Raw genomic sequence first — 24,760 nt, forward strand, 5'->3', positions numbered from 1 at the left:
CTTATATTTCTGTATCATTATGTGCTAACATCTCAAAGAAAGAGAGAAATAGCAGCTGTGAAAGTTCTGAACTGAGTAGCAGAGTTGACAATATAGTCATGCTGCACGGACATCTTGAAACCTATATGTGGGACCTCTACTGATCAAGAGCTTATACTCCAATACATAAGATAGAACTAGGTGTAGTATTTGAGGATAGTCGGAATACCAAACACTGAATATAAAATGAAGTCAACATCCTAAGTTGGTAGTTACTATAGTCACGATGTGGTATGCTAGTGAGTTGTAGCTTTGTATTACAGGTGCATGTTTCTCTGGAGATTAGATGACAGGCTTGTGGAGAGGATGTTCAGCTCCCGTACATTAAGAAGGTAAACTTAGTTGGATTCAAACTAAATTATGTGCAAGAGCAAGTTGTTTCATTGCACATAACTAGCCATCAACACTACCCCCTATTTGAATAAGGCAGCATGTGTGCCAGATAAGATAGCATGTGTGCGAGATAAGGTAGCATGTGTGTGAGATAAGGTAGCATGTGTGCGAGATAAGGTAGCATTTGTGCGAGATAAGGTAGCATGTATGCAAGATAAGGTAGCATGTGTGTGAGATAAGGTAGCATGCATGTGCAAGATAATATAGCATTACTGGAGAATAATGTAGTGCTTGAGTAGAAGAATAAGGTATCATTTGTGTAGAATAGGGTAGCATATGGGTACTTGCTCAGTTGTCCCGTTTAGTGACTTCTCTTGTTGATATGTTGAACCACATACATGTACATGAGAGGTTCCTGTTCACCTCAGCAACATAATTGGATAGTCAAGGTCATCCTTCTCAAATTACTACTTGCCTCTGTAGCTGTACTTTTCTAGCGATTTGGCCCTTCATAAGCAATTAATACTTCATAGCTCTGCGGAATGGCAGCCAATAGTAACATTGGCTGCCATTAGTTCATTGTCTCTACCCTTGCTAACGAGGTGCTTCTGTAGTACTTTGTGAGGTAGATGAATAGCAAACATGTAAATAATCCCCTATGTTGGAGCTGATTTGCGCCCTAATTTATATAACAGCCCTAATTTATATAACAAAAGGTTACGTTAGTTTGTTCACTTTAGTATCACGAGTCTACAGGTGATGCTAAATGCATGCACTCATCGAGAGCTTGTAGGAACTAGGAATATTTGGGAGCGTACTCATTTCCTGTTGTGTATCTGTTTCAGTGACTCCAATGTACATGGCTATCAGGAAATAGCTTGTAAAAAACTGGAGTTTAGCCGACAATGTTGGTTAGATACCTGAGTTTTAGTGCATTGCTTTAGGGAGGTAGATTTGACCATTTTATTTAGGTCACTGTTGTTTTAGCAGCCAGAGTCAACCTACTACAGCGTATGTATTTTTGAAAGAGCAGTTATGTTTGGTTCTGTCTTCTTGTTGGGTTGACACTGTAGCCCACCCTTATTTTGTATACTCATCCCCATCAGTCTATCTATCACCATGTTGGCGTGACCTCTCCAGCTCTCCTTATACTCCGTCTTGTGTAACTTATGATGGTTTCTAACGCATGCTGATGTTCTACAGTAACTCTGGTACATACTGCTTTCTCTGTCAGCGTTAATTTCTAATCTACTCCCTATTCCGGACTGAAACCTCCCTGATCAGGTTTGCTGGCTGCCCATGTTAAGCATCGTTCAGGAGCGCATCAGTTAGTACCTTGACATCCTAATCATCTGTTGGGTGCTCCTCTATAGCAATCTTTATGTTTCATACAACTAAACTTGAGTCAAGGTGGAGGCAACTCACAAACTGTTACTGGGGTTCTGATTTAGCTCAGAGGCTTAAAAATGTATGAATCTCTTTGAATGAGCTGATAAAAATGAATCTCTCAAGCTGATAATATTCAAATATATTGATTTTATTCCTAGTTTCTCAACATTAGCTATGTATTATGGTTAAGGTTGAGAAACTAGTAATAAATTATATATTACTAGTATATCTTAATGTACTAGTAATGTATATTATTTATTATAATTTATATTACTAGTATAATATAATGCACTTTATATTATAATGTATATATAATACAACAGAACTATATACAATATTATAGTTCTGTTGTATTATCCTATTTTGCAACAAAAATAACTTTATTGGCATTAATTAAAAAAGCATGGAAATCTTATTTGTTGTGTTGTCTGCAAGGACCTTTTACTGATTATGATATAGAGGAAGACAAAGCATATATGTTGTTGCTAAGGTGAATGAGGATTAATCTTGCTGTTCTTGCAGGGCCAATAGCGAAGTGCTGACACACCCGAAACCTGATGTCACTCTAGTAACTCCTCAGCAGTTTGCCAACAGGTCCTCTCTACAGGCTGGTAAATCTCTAATGAACCTCTCTAACCACGAAGACTTTGATGAGGCAACATTCGTGGTGCGACAGGCTGACAATCCATCTGTGCTGCCAGCTTGGGCCAAAGAGGTGAGTCAGTATTTCCATTTAGTATGGGAGTATTTGATGCTCACATAGCTGGTCAATGATTCACTATGTTTCCATGGTGTGCAGTACTGCGAAGCAGCCCCCTCCGAAGTCGAGGGGATTGTACGTTTCCATGCTGCGCAATGGTTTGCAGCAAATTAGCCAGAGAAGAGAAATTGTATAAATCGAATCGCCTGATGGAGAAATAGAATCGATCATGGGTACCGAACGTCATAAACGGTCTTTTTATGATTCTGTTGTCATTATACTTTTATTTACAATACACATTCACAAGGTTTTACAAACTTTAACACACTTTTTACAAAGTAATATATTTTTAATAAGTATTTTTAAGTAATATATTATTTAAACGTTAATTTAGGACTTGCCACCTATTTTTCGAAAAGTGTTGGCATCGATAACAAAGTCCAGGAAAGTAATCACCTCATCATCCTCGTGAATGCAGACCATAATTAAATTTAGGTGAAAGAAGATCGGAAGAATAGAAAAAAAACAAGATTAGCAGGACAACCTTTGTACTAGTTTATGGCACTCGAATAATCCGTCTCCACGGCATGAGAGCTATGCGCAGCCACTGCGCAGTCACTGTTTCCTTGCTGCGAATTTGTACTGGCTTCGCACTGATCAGTGCGCAGTGATTTCAGTGCGAAGACGCCGTTTCCATGATTCGGAGATAGCGCAACTCCAAAGCACTGCGCATCATGGAAACATAGTGATTGAGCAGTAGTCGTTCGGTAGTTAGAGTGCATGTAATTTAATATGTCACAAGCCTTCAAACATCTAAGAAATGTTATCAACTTGTCAATTTGTGTCATAGCATTTCATCTAAGTCATTATTTTTAGCTTTATTGAAATGTTTCTTAGAACAGATACCCATGAAGTCGCCTTATATTTAAAATTATATGGTGCATCTTTGTCATGCTTTCAAGGTTTTACCCATGGTGTTTGAAATACATTAAGGTTCAACAGGAAATCTTCAAAAACCCAGTTTTGACTTGATTTGCTTTTTTTTGTTAAGAAGTAGAAATGGATTGTGAGTTGGAAAACTTTAATTTAATCTGGAATAATTTTTTTGTGGAATAATTTATTATAGTTTGGCATGTGTGAGCACTAGTAATAGCATGTCAGTTACTGTTAACAATCCTGAGTGGTCAGCTATAAACTAGGTCAGTTACTGTTAACAATCCTGAGTGGTCAGCCATCAACTAGGTCAGTTACTGCTAACAATCCTGAATGGTCAGCTATCAACTAGGTCAGTTACTGCTAACAATCCTGAGTGGTCAGCTATCAACTAGGTCAGTTACTGCTAACAATCCTGAGTGGTCAGCTATCAACTAGGTCAATTACTGCTAACAATCCTGAGTGGTCAGCTATCAACTAGGTCAATCACTGCTAACAATCCTGAGTGGTCAGCTATCAACTAGGTCAATTAGAAAATACCACTACATTCTTTTCTTTTCTCAAAGGTTTTTGTAAAACTATTATTAAAATAAGCTAATATATGTAATAGAAACTGTTGACACTACTAATATAGTGAAAGGCGTGGTTGCTAAACCTACTATTCAAGGGCTCGAAGCTTTTATGTATTTGTATATCGTAACAGGCAATAGCCGTACATCTCTATTGTATATCGTAACAGGCAATAGATGTACATCTCTATTGTATATCGTAACAGGCAATAGCTGTACATCTCTATTGTATATCGTAACAGGCAATAGCTGTACATCTCTATTGTATATCGTAACAGGCAATAGCCGTACATCTCTATTGTATATCGTAACAGGCAATAGCCGTACATCTCTATTGTATATCGTAACAGGCAATAGCTGTACATCTCTATTGTATATCGTAACAGGCAATAGCTGTACATCTCTATTGTATATCGTAACAGGCAATAGCCGTACATCTCTATTGTATATCGTAACAGGCAATAGCCGTACATCTCTATTGTATATCGTAACAGGCAATAGCCGTACATCTCTATTGTATATCGTAACAGGCAATAGCTGTACATCTCTATTGTATATCGTAACAGGCAATAGCCGTACATCTCTATTGTATATCGTAACAGGCAATAGCCGTACATCTCTATTGTATATCGTAACAGGCAATAGCCGTACATCTCTATTGTATATCGTAACAGGCAATAGCCGTACATCTCTATTGTATATCGTAACAGGCAATAGCCGTACATCTCTATTGTATATCGTAACAGGCAATAGCCGTACATCTCTATTGTATATCGTAACAGGCAATAGCCGTACATCTCTATTGTATATCGTAACAGGCAATAGCCGTACATCTCTATTGTATATCGTAACAGGCAATAGCTGTACATCTCTATTGTATATCGTAACAGGCAATAGCTGTACATCTCTATTGTATATCGTAACAGGCAATAGCTGTACATCTCTATTGTATATCGTAACAGGCAATAGCCGTACATCTCTATTGTATATCGTAACAGGCAATAGCCGTACATCTCTATTGTATATCGTAACAGGCAATAGCCGTACATCTCTATTGTATATCGTAACAGGCAATAGCTGTACATCTCTATTGTATATCGTAACAGGCAATAGCCGTACATCTCTAATGTGAAATTTCAAAAGTCAGCAAAAATTATACAAACACCAAATACACAACTTTTCATTTTTAGCTACTCTGAAAATCAATTTTTCGCTTTCTATACCTGTATAAAATATTATGTTGGCGGCAGTAAAATATGTAGGCAGCATTTGAATGCCTCATCACATAAGGCTTGACATAGATCAAGTATGAGCAAATTATTAGAGTATCAAGTTTGTAACATTCTCATGTCCCCCTTAACCTGCTTTAGCACATGATAGGGTCACACGAAACATGACAGGTTTCATTGTTAGTAGATGCCAGCAATAATCATAGACTTGTCCCTCCGTAGTGAACTAACTCTGCGCTTTTTGCTGCCTTCTAGTTGACTTACCAGCCATCATCAACATTAGAATTGTTAGCTCTAGCAAAATCCACATTTTGGAGTTGTCATTCATGTTAGCAAAAAACCACTCCTAGTTTGTCATGTATGCAGCTTCTTCCAACCCGATAGCATTGCATCAAATTTAATCTTTGATAGAAGTAAGACGGTATCCACCCGATCAATACTATCATATGCAACAGTTGATGGTGGATACCGCTAGTAACTACTATTCTCAGTATCTCGCCTCTTGTCATATGCTATTGAAAGGTTACATCTTCTTCGCTGCATTCAAACACCTTTAAAGATATATTTTATAGTCCTTTTTGCAAAACTAAGAGACTTTTTTGAAACAATGTTTAACTATTCGTCATGTTTTTAACTTCTGTTTATGTTAAAAATGCAGTGAAGAGTTCGTTGCTCTGCTATCAATCCTATCTCCATCTCCTGTTTTAACATCCTTTTACCAACTCATCTATCTCTCTCTTTATTCTCTTTTTCCTCCATCCTCTCCATACTATCTCCATTTCCCCTCTTTAACCCTTTTCTAGCCATGCAATGTCAAGGGGACACGATTTTCTAATAAGACTGGTGTGTGACAAGGCAGCAAGACACTAACATTGAGTCTGTTGCAAAAGTTACATTTGTTGCCAAAGAGCTTTCTTTTTATTACCAAAGACAAACAGGTGTTGGTTAAAAATTTGCTTTTTCTAAATATTGCATCATACTTCATGATCTCACTGCTGAATATTTTAATGATGCACAGTTTTACAGTCTGTGGAGGTTTTAACAAAGATTGCTGCCTCTAGTTGCTTTATTTATGCAACTCTATGATTCCCGTGAACAAACAAATTATTTAAACTCTGCACTTTTATTTGTATTTTATTTCAAAAAAATGGTATGGCTTGTGCAGTACCCAAGAGTACCATTGTTTACCTGAGCGCTTCTATAAACCCGATTTATGCTTTTATGATATGAATGGTTGTAATATATTTAAACTTACAAGGTTAATATGTATTACTGTAATCTATTTACTGAGATATCTGTTACAGAGGAGCAAGTGGGACAGAGATAGGGCAACTCCTGTGATGACGACGATGAAGAATGGACTAATGCACATGTCTCCAGGTAAGGTCATTCTCAATCGTCAGAAGGTTCTGGTTCATCAGGTTCATCTGGTTCCAGACTAATGCTATTTCTATAAGGAGGGTACTATGTAATATAACCCACTTTCTGTCCATGGTTAGCATGGCATTTTTAACAGAGTCCACTGGATATATGATGCAGATAAAGATGGTTATATCTCATTATGTTAGAGGTTTAGTAGCTCACTAGGTGCATAAGTCATCACAAAATAACTTCTTCATTCAATAGTTTGAACAACAATCAAACATAAGATATCAACAAACTCCTAGCTGACATAGTTTTAATGGTTTTATTAAAAATGAGAAGCTGGCAAAACGTTAGAGTCCATCGTCTTCCACTACTTTGAAAATCTCCTCAACTCGAACATAAAACTGAAGATAACTACATCTATTTTGTTGCAACTATAGAGAAATCTTAAAGATTGACTTGCAACAAAATCACATTACAGTTATTTGGTATCAAAAGATTCACCATGTCTTACTCTGTTGTGTTGTAAGTGCCAAATATGTGGAAATGTGATTACAAGCTCTTAAAAGCTCAAAAACGAAAAGTGGCCGTTGATTGGAATATCTTTATTTCGATGACGTAACCACGAAATTTGGTTATCGTCTTGTCACGTATGTTCTCACGTGAATTGAAAGGCCAATACAAAGCTCAATATAAAACTTATCGTAGTACTAGTTTATGACAAACACTTCGGGTTTTACCGAAGACCCCGTATCAAATATAGATGCTCGCTACTTTACAGTTTTGTTTCGGCATTATTCAATCGTCAAGTCGTTCTCTGATCATGTGACCCAATACTTCGCAATTAATTTTTGCAGCACTTTTCGATTATCACAGGTGACCAACAGGCTCGTCATGATTATCAGACAATGATATATGTACTCCTTCGAGCTAAGGTTAAAAAAGTTTAACGATTTTTTACGGTAAGTTATAAGATATCAGTGCTAGAAGTGACAGCATTACAATGATGATAAAACAGGCGCGTAAGAACAATAGACATAGTTTTATTGAATGCGTGAAGTCTATTTGTGAAAATATTTCGACGAATAAGGTTGCAAGAAAGTGTAAACAGAAACCATCTCTCACAACTACATCACATTTGAGCCGTTTTGGAAAGGGAATCCAAACTACAGTGGTCTCGTGTGGCTGCGATTTTCTATTCGTTTTTGAGCTTTTAATGCGATGCGCGTAATCTAATGATAACGAAAGAATCGCTGTATCGCCAAAGACATTTTCTTATGGCTTCGTGCATAGAATTATCGTTCGGTAATTTTGTGGCCTTTGAACTAGGCACTCGAACATTTCAGAACATTCATTTTTCGTAGGCGCCACCGAGGTCCAAGCAAAGATTTATATCGTATGTATAGCCCTTTGGTTGGGCATTTCCTACGGCCTTGACATTTTCTTGTTTTTAAGTCGCGAGTTGCGATCCGCCATCCAGTCATGTCCAAAAAAGTCAGGTGCGCATCAAAATTTAAACCAGAAGGGACCAAAGAATAGCCCTTCATTGCATCAAGCACTAAGGGTAGCTGGGATGTAAGTTAAGCATAATTTTAGAGCTGAAATACAATGCTAACCTGCCCAGGTCCCCATTTAAAAACTTTTCCGCTAGCGCAAGGCTCTAGAGCAGGGGTTTTTAACCAGTGGGAAATTTCCCACCATTGGGAAATTTGAGGATTTGAGGTGGGAAATTCTCAAGCTTCAGATTGAGAATATTGATTACGCGCATTTCAAGGATATTAAGCTGTTGTACTGTATTTTCACCACATACATGGTGCAGATACATGCTTTTATTGTGGGTAGAACTGTATTAATACGGAAACCAAGCCTCGTGATGTATCAAGCAGTTTATTGGATAATTAGTCTGCATTGCATCAGCTATGCATCACTACCATACTACTGAGGCATCACACAAGCATACACCAAACATACCAAAGCTAGTCAAAAATAAACAGCAGCAGAGGGCCCACTAAGCGTTCATGACTGCTAACTTTGTACTGTGTTTATTATAATTAAATTACTCTATTGTAGTGTTTATCTTGAACTTTATTTTTCTATAAATAAAAAGTATATCATGACAAACTATCCATAAAATATGATTTCTTCCACAGTTCCATTAATAATTGATTCATTTTGACTGTATGGCAAAATGCTATCTGAAAAGCCTTCTCCTGCAATCTGAGAGTGGCAAAAGTACCACAATTTTTGGCTGTTAGAGAGGGGGAAATCTCAAAGTGTGGTTTGTCAAAGTGGGAAATACACTGAAAAAGGTTAAGAACCACTGCTTTAGAGGCTAATTTCTCCCGCATTTGCATAGCACCAGATTGACAGATCTGGACACCGATGATCGCAACTATTAGCATCTTGACTGGCTGTTTGTTGACCCCCAAATTCAACAGTTATGAAGATTGATGTCAATTCATATTTGCAAGTTTGGGGAAGAACTACGAAGAACTACAGATGAGTTGCATAATCAGACAATTTAAAGATAACAAAAGGACCCGACAATATCACCAATGCAATTTCGTAATTTCTAAATAGTAGCGATTTCTAGCGTAATTTCTAAAATGTAGCGATCACCTACAGCTAATCGCTCAGTGTGTACACGTTATCGTTGGTGATGACGTAAAAATAGCTAATCGTTGTAGTCCATCGCATAACTAAACATTTATTTGAGCGATAGTATGTACGGGCCTTTAACCAAGACATAAAATTGATAAAATTCCAAAAGTTCAAAATAAATTAATGACTCAATTGTGAGGCCGGTACTCATCCTTGTCCATTTTGAAGCTTTCTTTACCATATTTTTACAAAGACTTTTCCACAGATGTAAAGGTATATTTTTAAGGGGTTTCCATTATTGGCTTCCTGTTACCGTAGACTGCTTTAAAAAGTGTTCATGCTTAATACGTTATCTTAAAGAAAAATAAGCTAGTGTTCCAACAACTGACTGGTATAATATATCATAAACTGCTCTAAGCTCCTATCAATTGAACATGAAATTATGACTTGTCTTCTCATTCATCCTGGCTGTCATTAGAAAAGAGTTGTCAAGTTCTTATAATATCTATCATTGTAATTCTACAAACATAATTGTAGAGATGTTTGCTCAAACCAGTACATGCAATTGTAAAATAGTTTTGTCTGAATGTTTGGTGTAACTATTGGAAATATCCTTATTAAAGCCATTGCGATTAAAAATATTTATATTTAATGTTTTTGTTTCTGCTGTATATCGAAATGTATTGATAGTTCAAGCTACAACCTGGTTTAGGCATCCATATGAGATTTTAGCCAAAACTCTTTGACTCATTTTTTATTCTAGTCAAGGTTTTTTCTTGTGGATTAGAATAATGGGGAACATTTCCTAGCCACATCAGTTGACACCTGATCTGCTTTATTGAAATCCCTCCCCGTTTACACATCTTATCTGATAACAAATAATTATAGTAATTTTAGTGTATTCTGTGTAGAACTTGTTTGGAAGTTGAACTTCCAAACTAAATGTCTGTACTTGTTTGTGTCGCAAGTGTTACTCTTCTCTTGTATGAAAAACTATCAAATGGTTTTTAGTGTGATCTAATAGTCATGCTGGTTAAGAATCCTTTAGAGAATCGAAATATTTTGTATACTAGTTGAAAGTACCCATCATTTCATTTGATTGACAATAAAGTTAATGTAGGAAAGCTTTATTACTGGTAGCTATGGATTCTACCTACTTACTTGAAGCATGTGTGGGCCGAATCTGCAAATGATTAATGACCAGTAATTGCTGTAATGCGTTGAAACTTTATCTCATCCTTAAATCTTGAGAGGCTAGACCTAGCAAGAAGGGTTCTATGGTGTAATGGTTAGCACTCTGGACTTTGAATCCAGCGATCCGAGTTCAAATCTCGGTAGAACCTAATTTTTTTTCAACAGTTGTTTGTATGTTAACATTTTAACATGTTACCCTAATGAAGGCTCCACTTCAAGTTGGAGTTTTACCAGACTTCGAGAGTAAATTTATGGATTCAGCATACTATTATCTCATCTTCCACTTTCTTTATAGATTCAGCAAAGCTGGCAAATGGCTCATCGAATATTATTCCTATAGCAGTGCAGGTAAGTAGTACAACCAGGAGATAAATACATCTTTAGTTTAGTCTGTAATCATCCCGCTTATGTTATCCACTCTTGTTATCGTACGTCAAATGACCAGTTCCTTATTTTGACTGATCTGTAGCTAGATGCGTTAGCAGGTCAGTTCAAATTAAATATTCATTCACGTAGCAGTTGAATTCTTTCACTCAGTTTTAAAACTGAAATGTGATTGGAAGTTGAAATCCAATCAATTTTTGAAATTTAGGTTAGCTTCTCAAGCCATAGTCGATAGCTGTATGCTTTTATATGGTCAGTAAGCTCTTGATATTACACGTGCAGTTGAGGAATGATACACTCTGCTTGCACTCATCTCTCGTACAAATACTTCCGAAGCCTATGCAATGAATTGTATGTTTAATTATTACTCTTAGTTGAATCATTCCTTTTGTAGCAGGCGTCTAGTCATGTTGTCTCCTTAACCTATTCGTGTTTAACAGATTTTGAAGTTAGATTTTTGATGATTCATATCTTCACTGTTCACGAAGAGTATTTGTACTCTAAACACAGCGTTGTATGTGTGACAGAGTCAGGTGACGACTGCAGGAGGGGATGAGGATGAGCCTACAGACAATGAGGAGGATGCAGGGGTGTTTGACAAACCGTACCATGAACACTCCTCCAACTCTCAACTAAAAATATCGTTAAATAACGTGAGTAACCCTTCAACTCTTTACACATACATGTAGTTAGAGTCCGATATGCTGCCAGAGATACATACAAAACGACTTTTTTTGGATCGAAACCTTTGACAAATCGTATGGTCGTTGCACATGTCAGGCAATTCATCAGAATGAGGATATTTAGAGAATATTCATTGAAAAATTATCTGTATCCCTTTCTCTGGGTATGAAATAATAGAAATGTTGGAAGTCATTGCTGATTAGTAAATTAATCGAGCAGAGTTTTTTGATTGGTGGGTTAAGCTGCTAGTTATGTGATTGGTAGATCAGTCAAATATTGTTATGTAACGGATTGATTGGTTCAGTAGTGTTATGTGATTGGTGGATTCGTTAATGTGTCTGTTACTCTCTGATTAGTTCAGTAGTGTTATGTGATTGGTGGATTCGTTAATGTGTCTGTTACTCTCTGATTAGTTCAGTAGTGTTATGTGATTGGTAGATTCGTTAATGTGTCTTTTACTCTCTGATTGGTTCTTGGTCCTATGCTTGTATACTAGTTGTATATGCTACTGTATCATGTATCAACTGCAGACACCTTGCCATTTGTACGCTTATGTTATTATGTCTGGTGCTTACTCAGAGCTATTCAGTTTCCAACTGCTCTAGCTATAATATGACTGTAATCTATTCCGCTCTAATGCTCTGCCTCGCTTACTCCATTACTTATACATAGCGCATTGATTTAATCTAAATTATAAGCATTCATGTCAGTACTTAAGTGTCCCGCTATCGCTACAACATACATTCAAAAGCCCTTGCTATATTTGATTGGGTCTACACGGCATTGGGACAAGACATTGGTAATTTAGCTTAGCGACAACTACTGTTTACCCAGCGTCGGGCTTCTATGGCTCAAAGAGGTAATGAGTTTTGTATAGGCTAAACTTCATCTATTACTTGTTCAATATAGATATACGAGCATTAAGAAATTTTTTTTATTTTTAATCGGAGTAAATAAATTTTTGATATTTAATGCTATTAAACCTTAGAGGTATTGTATACTTACTAGCATTTAGTCAGTCGTTCACAATTTCTTTCATTCTAAGAATGAAAGAAAGAATAAGAGAGCCCGCAGCACGCGTCTAGATTTTCAACCCAAATCGCTAGCCTACTTTCATGGCAACAATCAATGAATGTGTTCATTGAGGGTAGTTGTTCTTAATGCATATGAAGGTGCATTTTTGAGTTTCTAATCAGATGGTGTTTAAGATGCTGATTATCAGGAACCAAACAGAGTTATTAAACCAAATATTTTTGGCAGCCTGGTGTAAGGCACTGATCATACGCATGTGAAGCTTGGACGAAATCGGGCAAAAAATGGAGAAATTCATAGTTTACGCAGACTGTTATGTTTCTGCACAGAAGCAATTAAATAGAGTATTAAATTAGAGAAATGGTTTATTGCACACTCCAGAGACAACTGATTTGATAACAGAAAACCCAAGTATTTATATGTTTGGTCATAGAAAAGCTTTGTAAAAAGCTACAAGCATTATTAATAGCTATAATGAGACAGTACTATATAATATTAGCTTGTATAAAGCTTTAGCTAAAAAGCATAATGTTTGTTGGCAAAGTACCAGTAATACTTGGCACTTGCATGACACCTCCTCACTAAGCTAAAGGTTCTTTCTGGTTCTCTTAGACCTTCGGGGTTTGTCTCTGCTATACTCATCTCCATCAGGTAGACGAGGGTTGTGTGGTCTTCTTCTAGACGGAGGTTGCTCGGTTACAGTTGTAGGGGCTGGTAGTTGCAGTTTTTGTCCAATAGTGTGAATAGTGCATACTGTATCAACATCATCCTCATCTTCTCTTGCATCAAACTCTTTATCAGGTGTAACTGGCAGTCTTGAGAGGACATCTGCATTTTGATGATGCTGGGTAGATCTGTATTCTATGGTGTAGTCATACTGATTTAGTACCAGTGCCCATCTTGCTAGTCTGTTGGCTGCTAGAGCTGGAACTCCTTTGGTAGGTCCTAGAAGTGTGAGAAGAGGTCTGTGGTCAGTTACCAAGATAAACCGTCGACCATACAGGTACTGGTGATACTTCTTTAGAGCAAATATGATTGAGAGAGCTTCTTTTTGTATTTGTCCATATTTCCTCTGTGTGCTGGTCAGTGTTTTTGAAACATTGGCTATTGGTCTCTCACTTCCATCAGGATAACGATGAAATAGTACAGCTCCCAGTCCAGTTTCTGAAGCATCACATGAGATTCCAATGTCAAGATCTGGGTTGAAGTGTGCTAAGACACTATCAGTTGATAGCATATCTTTCAGTTTGTTGAAGCTCTTTTCTTGTTCAGTGCCCCACTTCCAGGTCTCTCCTTTGCGTGTCAGTTTGTGCAATGGTCCTGTGAGTTGTGACAGATTGGGTATGAACTTGCTGTAGAATTGTGTAGCTCCTAAGAAAGATCTTAGCTGAGTTAAGTCTGTTGGGACTGGCATCTGTTGTACTGCATCTGCCTTCTTTCCTTTAGTGATTCCCTTTGAAGTGAGTTTGTGTCCCAGATACTCTACTGTAGGTTGAGCAAAACAGCACTTGTCTTTTCTACATCTGAGCCCTCTTTCTTCTAATCTTTGAAGAAGTCGACGTAAGTTTTGTAGATGGCTCTCTGCATTGGCTCCACTCACTAGTATATCATCTAGGTATACTGCTACTCCTGGGAGGTCTTGTGTCAGTTGCTCCATGATTTCTTGAAAATACCCTGGTGCTGAGCTTATGCCAAAGGGCAACCTCTTCTGTAGTAGTACTCCTCGGTGTGTTGATAGTGCTAGTCGTCGTTGACTTTCTGGTGCCAACAATATTTGATTGTAGGCATCTGCTAAATCAATCTTTGTGTAGCAATAGCCTCCACCTAGTTTTCTGATTAGATCTTCTGGTAGTGGGATAGGTTTCCTATGTGTTTCTAGCTGATTATTGATAGTCTTGGAGTAGTCTCCACATACTCTGATCTTCCCTGCAGCTTGACCTGTTGTAGATTTGCGTACAGGTACAACTGGTGTTCCATACTGGTTGAATTGAGTTGGTTCCCATATGCCTTTAGCTACACCTGCTTCGTATGCTTGGTTGAGCTCTTCTGTCAAGGCAATAGGAACTGGTCTGGGTCGGCAGAAGACTGGCTTTGTTGAAGGTTTGAAGTTTATCTCTAGTTCAAAGTTCTTGAGACATCCTAGCTCGTCTTTGAATATTTCTGGAAATTCTTTGCACATCTCCTTACACTTGATTTGTAACCTCCCATCTGGCTGGTTCTCTGTGATTGTTGATACAAGGTTCTGTTGTAGCTTGTCATCAATAGAGATGCCTAGTTGTTGTATAGCAGTTCTTCCTAGTAGGTTGAGATCTTGTACAGCACTAATCACAAATGGTAGTCTGACTTCTTTCTGTGCATCCGATTGGGCAGTTAGCTCACATCTGCCAAGCGTCTCTATGAGACGTCCTGAGGCTGATTTGTAGTTAACTGTAGTAGGTTTTAGGTTTGGCTTTCCTAGCTTCTCCCATATTGATTTACAGATGAAGTTGTCACATGCTCCAGTGTCCAGTTCAAGTGTGAAGTTGTCTCCCTCCAGTTTGATGTTTTCAGCAAGTTTCACCATCTTGGTTGATGTGCATTCTATCATCTTTACTGGTTTTTCTGCTGCAGATGATTTCTTTTTCTTGCATGCTCTTTCTATGTGACCTTGTTTAGAACAAAAGTTGCAGGTGGCTGCTTTGAATCTGCAGTCATCCGCTGTATGGTTAGTTCGGGCACATCTGTAGCATAGCTTTCCTTCCTTCTGCTTGTCAGGTGTAGAGTTGTTTTTCTGGATTGGTTTGTATCTTGATTTCTGTTGAGCAACCTTGTTGACTTTAGACGAGTTTCCATAAACTGTCTCTTTGGCAACTTTAGCTGCTTCTTCTGTCTCCTGTGCTACCTGTATAGCTTTGTTGAAGTTTAGTTCATTGTCCTTGACCTTGAAGAGAGATTTGAGAACTGCTTCATTGTTTACAGAGCAGATAAATCTTGTTCTGAGAGCCTCATCTAATGGATCTGTAATGTCTATGAAGGCACATGTAGTTGCATCCTGACGAATTCTGGCAGCTAACTCTTGAATAGTTTCTCCAGGTTTCCTCTGCATGTCACTCCAATACTTGTAACGCTCTCTAACAATGAAGCGCTTAGGGTCATACTGGTCTTTGAGAAATTCCAGTATTTCATCCATGTTGAGGTCGTTGATCTGCTTGGGTGTTGAAAGCTGAGCTGCCATATTACTAAGCTGCTTGTAGAGTGTAGGCTGTTGGTTGGTGAGAAAAGTGCCAGCAATCTTGTCTTGATGAATAGAATTTGCTGCAATGAATGTGTTGAATCTGTCTATGTAATCTGTTAGTAGCTCTGCTGTTGGGTCAAAACCTGGGAAGGCTGGAACAGCGGTTGCAGCTGTTTCTTGTTTCCGTTGTAGGTTTTGTAGTAGTAGCTCCATTAGTTTCTTATTCTCCTCCATTCTTTCATCTTGCTGACGTCTGTATTCCTCTTGTTGCTGCTTGAACTCCTCATGCTGCTGTTGTCTCTGCTCCTCTTGCTGCTGTCTCTGGTCCTCCTGCTGCTTCTGCATTAGCTTGATCAGGTCTGCTACTTCTGCCATTGTAGTGGTGCAATTTTGAACAGTTACTCTTGTAATAAACTAGAACTCTTTGTATCGATTTTATCAATGATAAAATCTGAACAAAACTCTTTGTAACTGTTCAAAAGAGAAATCCTTGTCGCCAATTAGCTTCTGTTATGTTTCTGCACAGAAGCAATTAAATAGAGTATTAAATTAGAGAAATGGTTTATTGCACACTCCAGAGACAACTGATTTGATAACAGAAAACCCAAGTATTTATATGTTTGGTCATAGAATAGCTTTGTAAAAAGCTACAAGCATTATTAATAGCTATAATGAGACAGTACTATATAATATTAGCTTGTATAAAGCTTTAGCTAAAAAGCATAATGTTTGTTGGCAAAGTACCAGTAATACTTGGCACTTGCATGACACAGACTAACAGACAGACACACACAATGACAAAGTGGTATAGAGTGTGAATGTTTAAGAGCCTGGCTCTCAGTAACTAGATGGAGTTTTCATTTACAACTGATTTAACTTATCTATAGATAGCGCATAGAAGGACTCCTAGAAAGCTGCTTTGTTAAATGTGTTCTTTATCTTGTTAGAACTATCCGGATTATGATGACTTGCCTCCTAATGAGCCCCTCTACTACCAGCCACCGCCTCTCGAGCAAGACGAAGATTTCATCGTTACCCATAGGTCATACAACCGACTAGAAGACGAGCACTCGTCTACCTCTGAACCATTGTCACTTAATAGTGAGTGTCCAGAGAACGTGCTTTACATTCTCATTAGACTGGCTTGTATTGAATTAATGATTTAATACAAATCATTAAATCTGTGACACTCAATGATTCCTATTTTCTGCTATTTGATGGTAAATGTTTATTAGCTAAAAACATAACGGAGGTTTTGAGCGCTGGCGCAGGTATGTTTCAGTTCTTATCTGCTCCAATAGCAAGATAGGACAGCCAACTCCAACATCTACCATACTTTTTGGGCTATAAGTTGCTCTGAAGTATAAGATGCACCAGCCATAGAATATATAATACTGAAGAGACAAAAAGGTATAAGACACATTTTTTGAAAAAATTTTTTGATAAAATTGAACACAAAAAGGCGTGTTATTTAAATGACGAACAATTTGAAAATATAATAAAGGCAACAACAGGCTGAATGGTATGCTTACACTGAAGGACACAACTAAGCGTGTTAACATAACATGTTAAGATAACTATAGAATAAATAACATGCTAGAAGTTTACCAAAACCGTCTGTGTCATATGTAACATCTGTACCATATGCGGCCGCTAAAATTCAATGAAATATTTATCCGTGGCATTAATTTTTAACTACGCTGACAACGGGAGCAGAGAAATTAAAATTGGTGGTAGGAGAATTAGCCACTTAGCTTTTAGCCCGTGATCTATGTTTTAGTTTTCTTCTTTTCAGTAAGCGTAGCCTTCGCCTTTCACTAGTCCAGTGCAAGTTTTTTGCCACTCCAAATTTTTTTGCGCTGTTCTAATTTTGCGCTGTTACTAATTTCACAAATAAGTCGCTCTGGTCAAACTGTGAAAAAAACATGTCTCATAATCTGGAAAATACGGTATATCTCTTTTCATAGAAACCCATGCTGGCTGAGTCATTGTTTTTAATAGAATTATAGGTGGAATTTTCGCTGATTTAGAAATTTACATGGCTCTGCTGGTGGACATTCCACTAACTTGCAGTCAGTGTGACTGTGACAGGATATTGTGTTTTCATACTCAGCCTCAGTAGACGAATTTATAATGAAGTGGTAGTCACCTTTCACAGTCTGAGCTATTTACCTATTGTAATGACATGTGTATTGCGTATTCCCCTGCTTACGCTGTCCTGCTGCCTATGAGTGAGCTGTCAGTATTTACTGTTAATAATGGCCAATAGATTTTAACAGCCCCTGCCTCTGGCATTTAGAAATCAATAGCTAATAGAGCCAGTAGAAGGTGATGCTAAGGGGTAAGGGGTGAGTAATGAGTCGCTGCTTGTAGCTATGGAGAGTGAAGAGGACATGCTACGTACGTCAGTCAGTACTCCTCAAAGCACCCCTGCAGTCACACCCGGTCACACGCCTACAAGCTCAGTACCAGGCACTCCTGTCTCGGCTGATGTCCGAATCATTGACATTTTGCAACAGGTATGTAGCGCCTTGATGCCACTGTCAAAATAATGAGAAGCGTATATGTGGATGTCAGATAGCGGTGTGGCTAAGCGCAATACCGAGGTATTAGGAATTCTTGCGAGCAATTTGCATGCTCTATTCTATTGCAATATCAGTGCATATGTTGTTTGTGGAAATCTCATTTTCATAAAGTTGTGCTGCAGTAAAATATTTGTTTTTGGGATACATGTTGGCAGACTTGCAGAATCTAGAAGCTTCCTACTATGTTCATATATGAGTCATACGAATCTGTAGAGTTAAAATGACTCATTATCATATGTCATCCTGGCTGTTTTTTCCTTGAAGAAGCCAAAGTTATATTGATATATGTTTTTACACGCAGACTAAAGCTAATGGCAATATAGATAATGGCATGCACTGGTTTGGGGGCTTCAAGACGGTGCCCGTAGCGACAGTCTGCCGTAGCAGTCCATCTGCTAGACCTAGTGCATTTACAGTGCAGGTAGTGCTTTGCATGCTGCGAATCTTTCCTCTGATGCATGTGGTGAAGGGAGGCTACTCTCCTGGTTGGCTGTTCATGTTAGCTAGTGGCTGCATGGGCTCTTCTGTCACAAGATTCAATGTCTGAATGCTATGTTCTCTTTGGTGCAGGGAGAAGGGGAGGGAAGAGGGTTGGAGGCAGCGTAGATGGGAAACTGGATAGGGAATAAACTTTTTAAAATGTTAAGATTAATGCTTGCTCACTCCTTTTGTTAGCTATGCCTCCATCTGCTAATGTTGTCTTGGCGCTAAATCTCATAAGTTCTGCTTACAATAATGGCACCCTGTTTGTTAATTGATTATAATCAGTGCACTATGACGTCAAATCAGTGCGAGTTTGAATTTGTGTGGAAAGCCTTTAAGGTTTGGAATTTCCATGTATTATTTTTTATTAACAAATGAAATGTTATCAGTGCCAACTAATAAGTACTAGAATGTAGTTTCAGCAGATTTTGAGCACTATAAATAAAATTATTTTTGCACATTCTCGATTCATCAAAACACTACAACAATTAGGGTGATTGGTTGTTATTAGAATTTCATCGCTCCGATTGGTCACCACTAAGTTTTGCTGCTTTTCAGTGATGCTGGCGATTCTCTAAGGTATTACTAGTTGCAGTAGATGATTCCCTCGCTTTGTGTAAAGTTGCCTCACCCTTCCAAAAATATCGAAGAATCTTTGCGGTGTACACAAACTTTTAGAACTTTTAGATTTTTAAGCTATTGCATGTTTCCATTTGTAGAACTTTGATTTTAGGGTTTACTTTTGCGATAGTTCTATAGTTGGGCTAAGAATGATCTAACAAGAGGCTAGTTATAGTGAGTTGAACACAGAGATGACAGAGTAGTAAATTGAACAATTTTTTATGAGACTCTAAAAGTTGCTCATTCATTGCTGTTGCTTCTGCTGCGTGTCTTTTTGTCTGTCTGTTAATTGTCAACTTCCAGTCCATTAACACAAAGTGTTCCAGATCACATCATACCTGTCAGGTCATATTGTCATATACTGACACTTAAATTTTGCTTGCCATTCTTTCCTCCATTTGTGTAGATTATTAAGGTTATCATAAACTGGATAGCTTATCGTAAATGATACGATAAAATGTCGCTAAGCCATTTTTAAGGTCATAAATTTTAAGGTTTACAAACTGGAAAAACATTAGAACTGATTAGTATAGTAACAATTTGACTCCCGACTAGCAACAATTGTACACCCGACTTGTACACCCGACTTGTACACCCGACTTGTACACCCGACTTGTACACCCGACTTGTACACCCGACTTGTACACCCGACTTGTACACCCGACTTGTACACCCGACTTATACATCTAACTTTCACACCAGAATTATCCACCAGACTTGCTCACCAGAATTATATACCAAACCAGGTCTTAAGTCTTCACAGCTCAAATGACAGTATTTTAGCACAAGCTGGATCTACCTCTATTAAATTTAAGTTTTAATAAACCCTCCATAATTGATCTTTCTTGGGTTGTGCCATTTGGAAATGTAGATAGGGTAGCTGTTCTCCATTTTCCTTGCTCTTTGTTTTGACAAAAGTTAAGCGTTGTTTTGGATTATTTTAGGACACCGGTGCTGAGCTTACTCCCACGGGAAAACCACCCAGTGGAAGAGATCTGACCAAAACACCAGGAAGGAAGGTACTGTCTCTATTTCTCATGCTTGTCACATTTCAGTTTATGAAAGTATGCTGATACTCACGTTAATCTAATATAAACTTGTTGCCTGATTTTAGCTTCCAAATCTCCCGGTAAGATAAGTATTTGATTAAACAGCACATAAGTTGCTCATCTTTATGTTTAGAATTCTATTTTGATTCTATGTGGCAGCATATGATTGCATTTCACGGGCTGCAGTATGACTGCACCTTCTGTAGTGACCGCTAAACTGTGTTCATAGTTAGTTATATGATTATGGCTTGTTGTGTGAGCAGTAGAAGCCGGTATAGAATATCATCTGCTCATTCTTTCCTCATTTGTAGAGAGCCAGAGTCTGCACCCTTTAATATATTTACTTATTCTCTCAGTGGCAATATTATGGTTTCTGGGATCATCGTGTGATGCTGTGCGAGCCTATCATATTCAGTATTTACTTGTCTACTGTTTGTCTATGCGAGGTCAAACGTAGCCAGAAACTGCAGTCAATGCAGTTTATGTATTAAATATCATATCCTAGAGTTCAACTTGTAGATATGTTTACTATTTCCCTCTCAGGACCATCTTATACCTCCAATTGGTAAGAGTTCATCAAAATGCTAGGACTTCAGCGATAACACTTGTCCGCCACACTGTAGTTGATAAACCATTACTTGTTACGGGAAGAAACACTCCCACTAGCGCTGACTAGCCATTTTCATCTGTGCCACTAATTTGGAAATCATATTTTACATGAGCCAATCATAAATTTCAAGTAAACTGTGAATGATGCGGAGCTATTTTCACCATTAAGGCTAGGTATTGTAGGTGAATAAACCTTCTCTTGTTTTCTTTATTTTTTTGCTGCTCTACTATTTCTTTTGGCAGTTAGTGAGCCTGACTTTCAATTGTGGTTTTGAACCAACCAATGGAATGTGGGTGTCTGCAAAACTGCCTTGTAATGTGAAGAGGAAATGTGTACATCACATTTCTTTTCTTATGGGGTAAATCTTCATTTTCACTCAAGCTAGAAGTAGATGGTTGGCTTGGGCTGCAACAACCTGGAAAAAGCTTTTTCTGACATGATTTGCCCCAAGCAGCGGCTCTCCCAAATATTTCATAAAATAATGGCGGAGGATTTTTGACCTACTGGTTCATTTACATCCGCCAAGTACTACATTCATCATAGTGAAATGGTCTCATAGAAGTTTACTAAATACTACCATTAAATGATGATAATAACTCGGCAGGAATTAGTTGAACTGAGGTTTCCTTCCATCTTGAATCATTCTACTAATTTCAATTAAATCCTGGAGTTATGGTAGGGCTTATGATATTGGAGTTATGGTAGGGCTTATGATCCTGGAGTTATGGTAGGGCTTATGATCCTGGAGTTATGGTAGGGCTTATGATCCTGGAGTTATGGTAGGGCTTATGATCCTGGAGTTATGGTAGGGCTTATGATCCTGAAGTTATGGTATGGCTTATGATCCTAGAGTTATGGTAGGGTTTATGATGAGATCTTGTACTTTAGGAGCTCTATATTGATTCAGTGAAGTCATCAATGACAGAAAATGATTTGCTATGATACATTTAGATAAAGAATCAGCCTCTAAATAAAACCCACTCAAACTTAAACATACCAAGTTTATTTGTTTCACCATTTACTCTGGTAAAACCAATGTGTACTTAGCAAGGATATTCTCAATAATATATTGTAATTTATTTTTTGCATTTCACAGCTCAAATCTTAAGGAGATTTATACTACAAGTAATTAAATATAGCTGTAAAAAGTTGATGATATTAAGTCTAGTAGAAAACTACATGTACAAAGATTATTAAGTTGAGGTTGGACCGTTGAGCTTGTATCTCGATCTATTTTTAACGCCACCTTTTCAGTATTAAAACTGTTACTGGACTCCACTATCAATGGCGAAATGATTAATGGAAATTACCGTAAACCTTAGAGATTCATGGCTGCCTTTTACACTGTTTGAAATTTTTATTTGTTCTTTTTTAATTCCTGCACATTTTTGTTACTCTAAAATGTCTCTTTATTATATTATTTCTAAAGGTCAGAGTATGAAAAATACTGTAATCTAATTTAATGAATAGATGCTACCATTTTGATAAAGTACTTTGTGTGCTTGTGGACTATTGCTTCACAGTTTATAGGACAAATTGATAATCCTACAAGGCAGACCTGTATTTACAATAGGTCCTTGAAACATTGGGCTCTTCTTAAACTAGAATAGCTAGAATATTTTGACTGCTTCCGCTCGTCGTCAAAAATATGACTCATTTACTTATCTTTTGTATTCACACAACGCTTTGTTACACGCCTAAACATGTCAGACCTTTCAAAACACTTCTTACGCAATTTTGTATCCTGATAGTCAATTTGTCACAAGTTAGACACACATATATTGTAGAACTCTCTGCCATTTGCCAAGAAGGATGGAACACCGCTGTCACTGGGTACAGCCAGCCCACAAACTGTTGAGCATAAAATCTTATCCGGTTTCACCTTACCTACAAGGAATCAAAATGCTAGTGATATTTCATCTCAAGGTGATTTTTTATTTACCAACTAAATATGTTATTTACTTGTTAAATGTAGATATACTAGCATTAATGAAATATTTCCTTTTCAATCAGATGGCCTGCGGCATGTGTGTAGATTTTCAACTCAAATTGCTACACGGTTTTCACGACAATTTATTAGTGCATATATTGCTGCAGTTGTCCTTATTGCACTCTAATGTTCACTTTTTAGTTTCTAGTCAGGTGGGTGTATAAGAGGCCTGTTCTCTGAAACCAAACAGAGTTATTAAACCAAATATTTTTGGCAGCATGGTGTAAGGCACTGATTATATGCATGTGAAGCTCGGACAAAATCGGGTAAAAAATGTGGATCCTCATTGTGTTTGCGCAGACTAACAGACAGACACACACAATGACAAACTGGGCTTTATTAATACAGATAGTCGAGCAGAAAACTTGGTAATGAGTTATGATGATAAATCCGTTGAACAGCAAATTAAATTATTCAGAAAGTGAAATATTCACCCTTCGTCAGCTTTGTAAAATAGTATTTTCACTCATCCAGTTGCCAGATGCAAGGCAATTTTCTTTCATGTATCTGTCTTTTCAAACATGTAGGACAGTTTTAATTGCTGCCTTAATTTTCTTTTGTTACTATCATTATAACTGATTTTATAAGTGTTAATTATCAGACTGACTCAAGGTCAAGGTGTAAGGTCAAAAAGTGAACAAATTTAACTAAACTAAGTAATGGATGTTGGAGCCAGTATTTTTTATTGTCTCTCATGCAGTGACAATATGTTGTAGGTGGTAGTAGTGGTGCTCAGAGAGTCTCTTCATCTGAGTCAACTCAAGTGCCTGTTAATGGCAATCACAACGGTACCACTTTTGATGCAATAGATAAGCTATGCACAGCACTTCGCGCCAACCTTGCTACTGCGCAACAGTTGCTTCAGCGAGTTCAAAATGATGACAATAGCGAAAAGGATTATTTAGTGGAGACCTTGCGGGATGTCTGCGATGGCTTCCATCAGATCCTACCTCCGACAGCTCAATTTGAGGCTATCGTGCACCAGACTGTTCACCAGTTTTTGCTAATGAACAAAACGCAGAAGCTTTTACACAAAACAGATTCAGACGAATCCGAGAAAGGATAATTCATGGTGGTAAAAATGTTTATAGGGTTTCGCCTATGTTAGCCTAACAAAACCTTCTACACGCAAATAGGAATGCATCTAGCAAACCTTACCCGCGGGTTGACTTGTCTATAAAACTTAGTATACTCAACCAGCACTGTTAATCACATTTTTCACCTTTGGCCACCTGCAATGATTGTTTTCATAAACAATTGAGCTCTCAATGCATTAGCTGTACATCTTAAGGGAACATGCTGTTGCCTGTATTTTGCTGCTGTGTATACCCTAAATTTATATAAATTATTAGCTTTTTTAAACCTTTGCTCTATGATGGTTACCATTAGAAGTTATCTGCTCCACGTATTTCAACTCGCAGCTCGTCTCTAACATCTCTATTTAGGTAAGGCTCATGCCTGTAGAACTTGTTTCCGACCATTTAGGGTATAGAATGGGTTGAATATTTTCAACTTTTATAGCGGATCACACTTTTACTTGTATAGTTAGCCAGCTAGTGTATTTATAAACTTATGTAAACATATCATTCCAGACTCATGCAATCTCAATACCGTGATGAATATATGCAATCAGTACTGTTTATTTAGGTTCCCTTGGCAACCAAATACCATCCCGCTTTTCTACATCGCCATGTTTACTCATGGTTTTAATATATTGAAATAAAACAATTATATTTCATCTTCCTTATTGTTAGTT

The 24,760-nt window shown here is 37.7% G+C and overlaps 1 protein-coding gene and 1 non-coding gene across 2 annotated transcripts in view; both read left to right on the plus strand.

The window, feature by feature from the left end:
• The window catches only part of LOC137399677 (mitogen-activated protein kinase-binding protein 1-like), a 58,244-nt gene extending 33,514 nt beyond the window's left edge, over positions 1-24,730 (plus strand). The window contains exons 16-27 of the mRNA XM_068085864.1: positions 303-371; positions 2,284-2,476; positions 6,497-6,572; positions 10,648-10,700; positions 11,264-11,389; positions 16,614-16,767; positions 18,040-18,185; positions 18,553-18,672; positions 20,300-20,374; positions 20,470-20,484; positions 22,802-22,940; positions 23,721-24,730. Of these exons, the coding sequence (XP_067941965.1) occupies positions 303-371; positions 2,284-2,476; positions 6,497-6,572; positions 10,648-10,700; positions 11,264-11,389; positions 16,614-16,767; positions 18,040-18,185; positions 18,553-18,672; positions 20,300-20,374; positions 20,470-20,484; positions 22,802-22,940; positions 23,721-24,070 (1,516 nt within the window). The 3' untranslated portion in view covers positions 24,071-24,730. The remainder of the gene's footprint in view (positions 1-302; positions 372-2,283; positions 2,477-6,496; positions 6,573-10,647; positions 10,701-11,263; positions 11,390-16,613; positions 16,768-18,039; positions 18,186-18,552; positions 18,673-20,299; positions 20,375-20,469; positions 20,485-22,801; positions 22,941-23,720) is intronic.
• On the plus strand, positions 10,430-10,501 carry Trnaq-uug (transfer RNA glutamine (anticodon UUG)). Its single transcript has one exon. It is a non-coding gene; the product is annotated as a tRNA-Gln (tRNA).
• Positions 24,731-24,760: the final 30 nt, after the last annotated feature.

Source organism: Watersipora subatra, chromosome 7 (genome assembly GCF_963576615.1).
Source record: "Watersipora subatra chromosome 7, tzWatSuba1.1, whole genome shotgun sequence".
NCBI lineage: Eukaryota > Metazoa > Bryozoa > Gymnolaemata > Cheilostomatida > Watersiporidae > Watersipora > Watersipora subatra.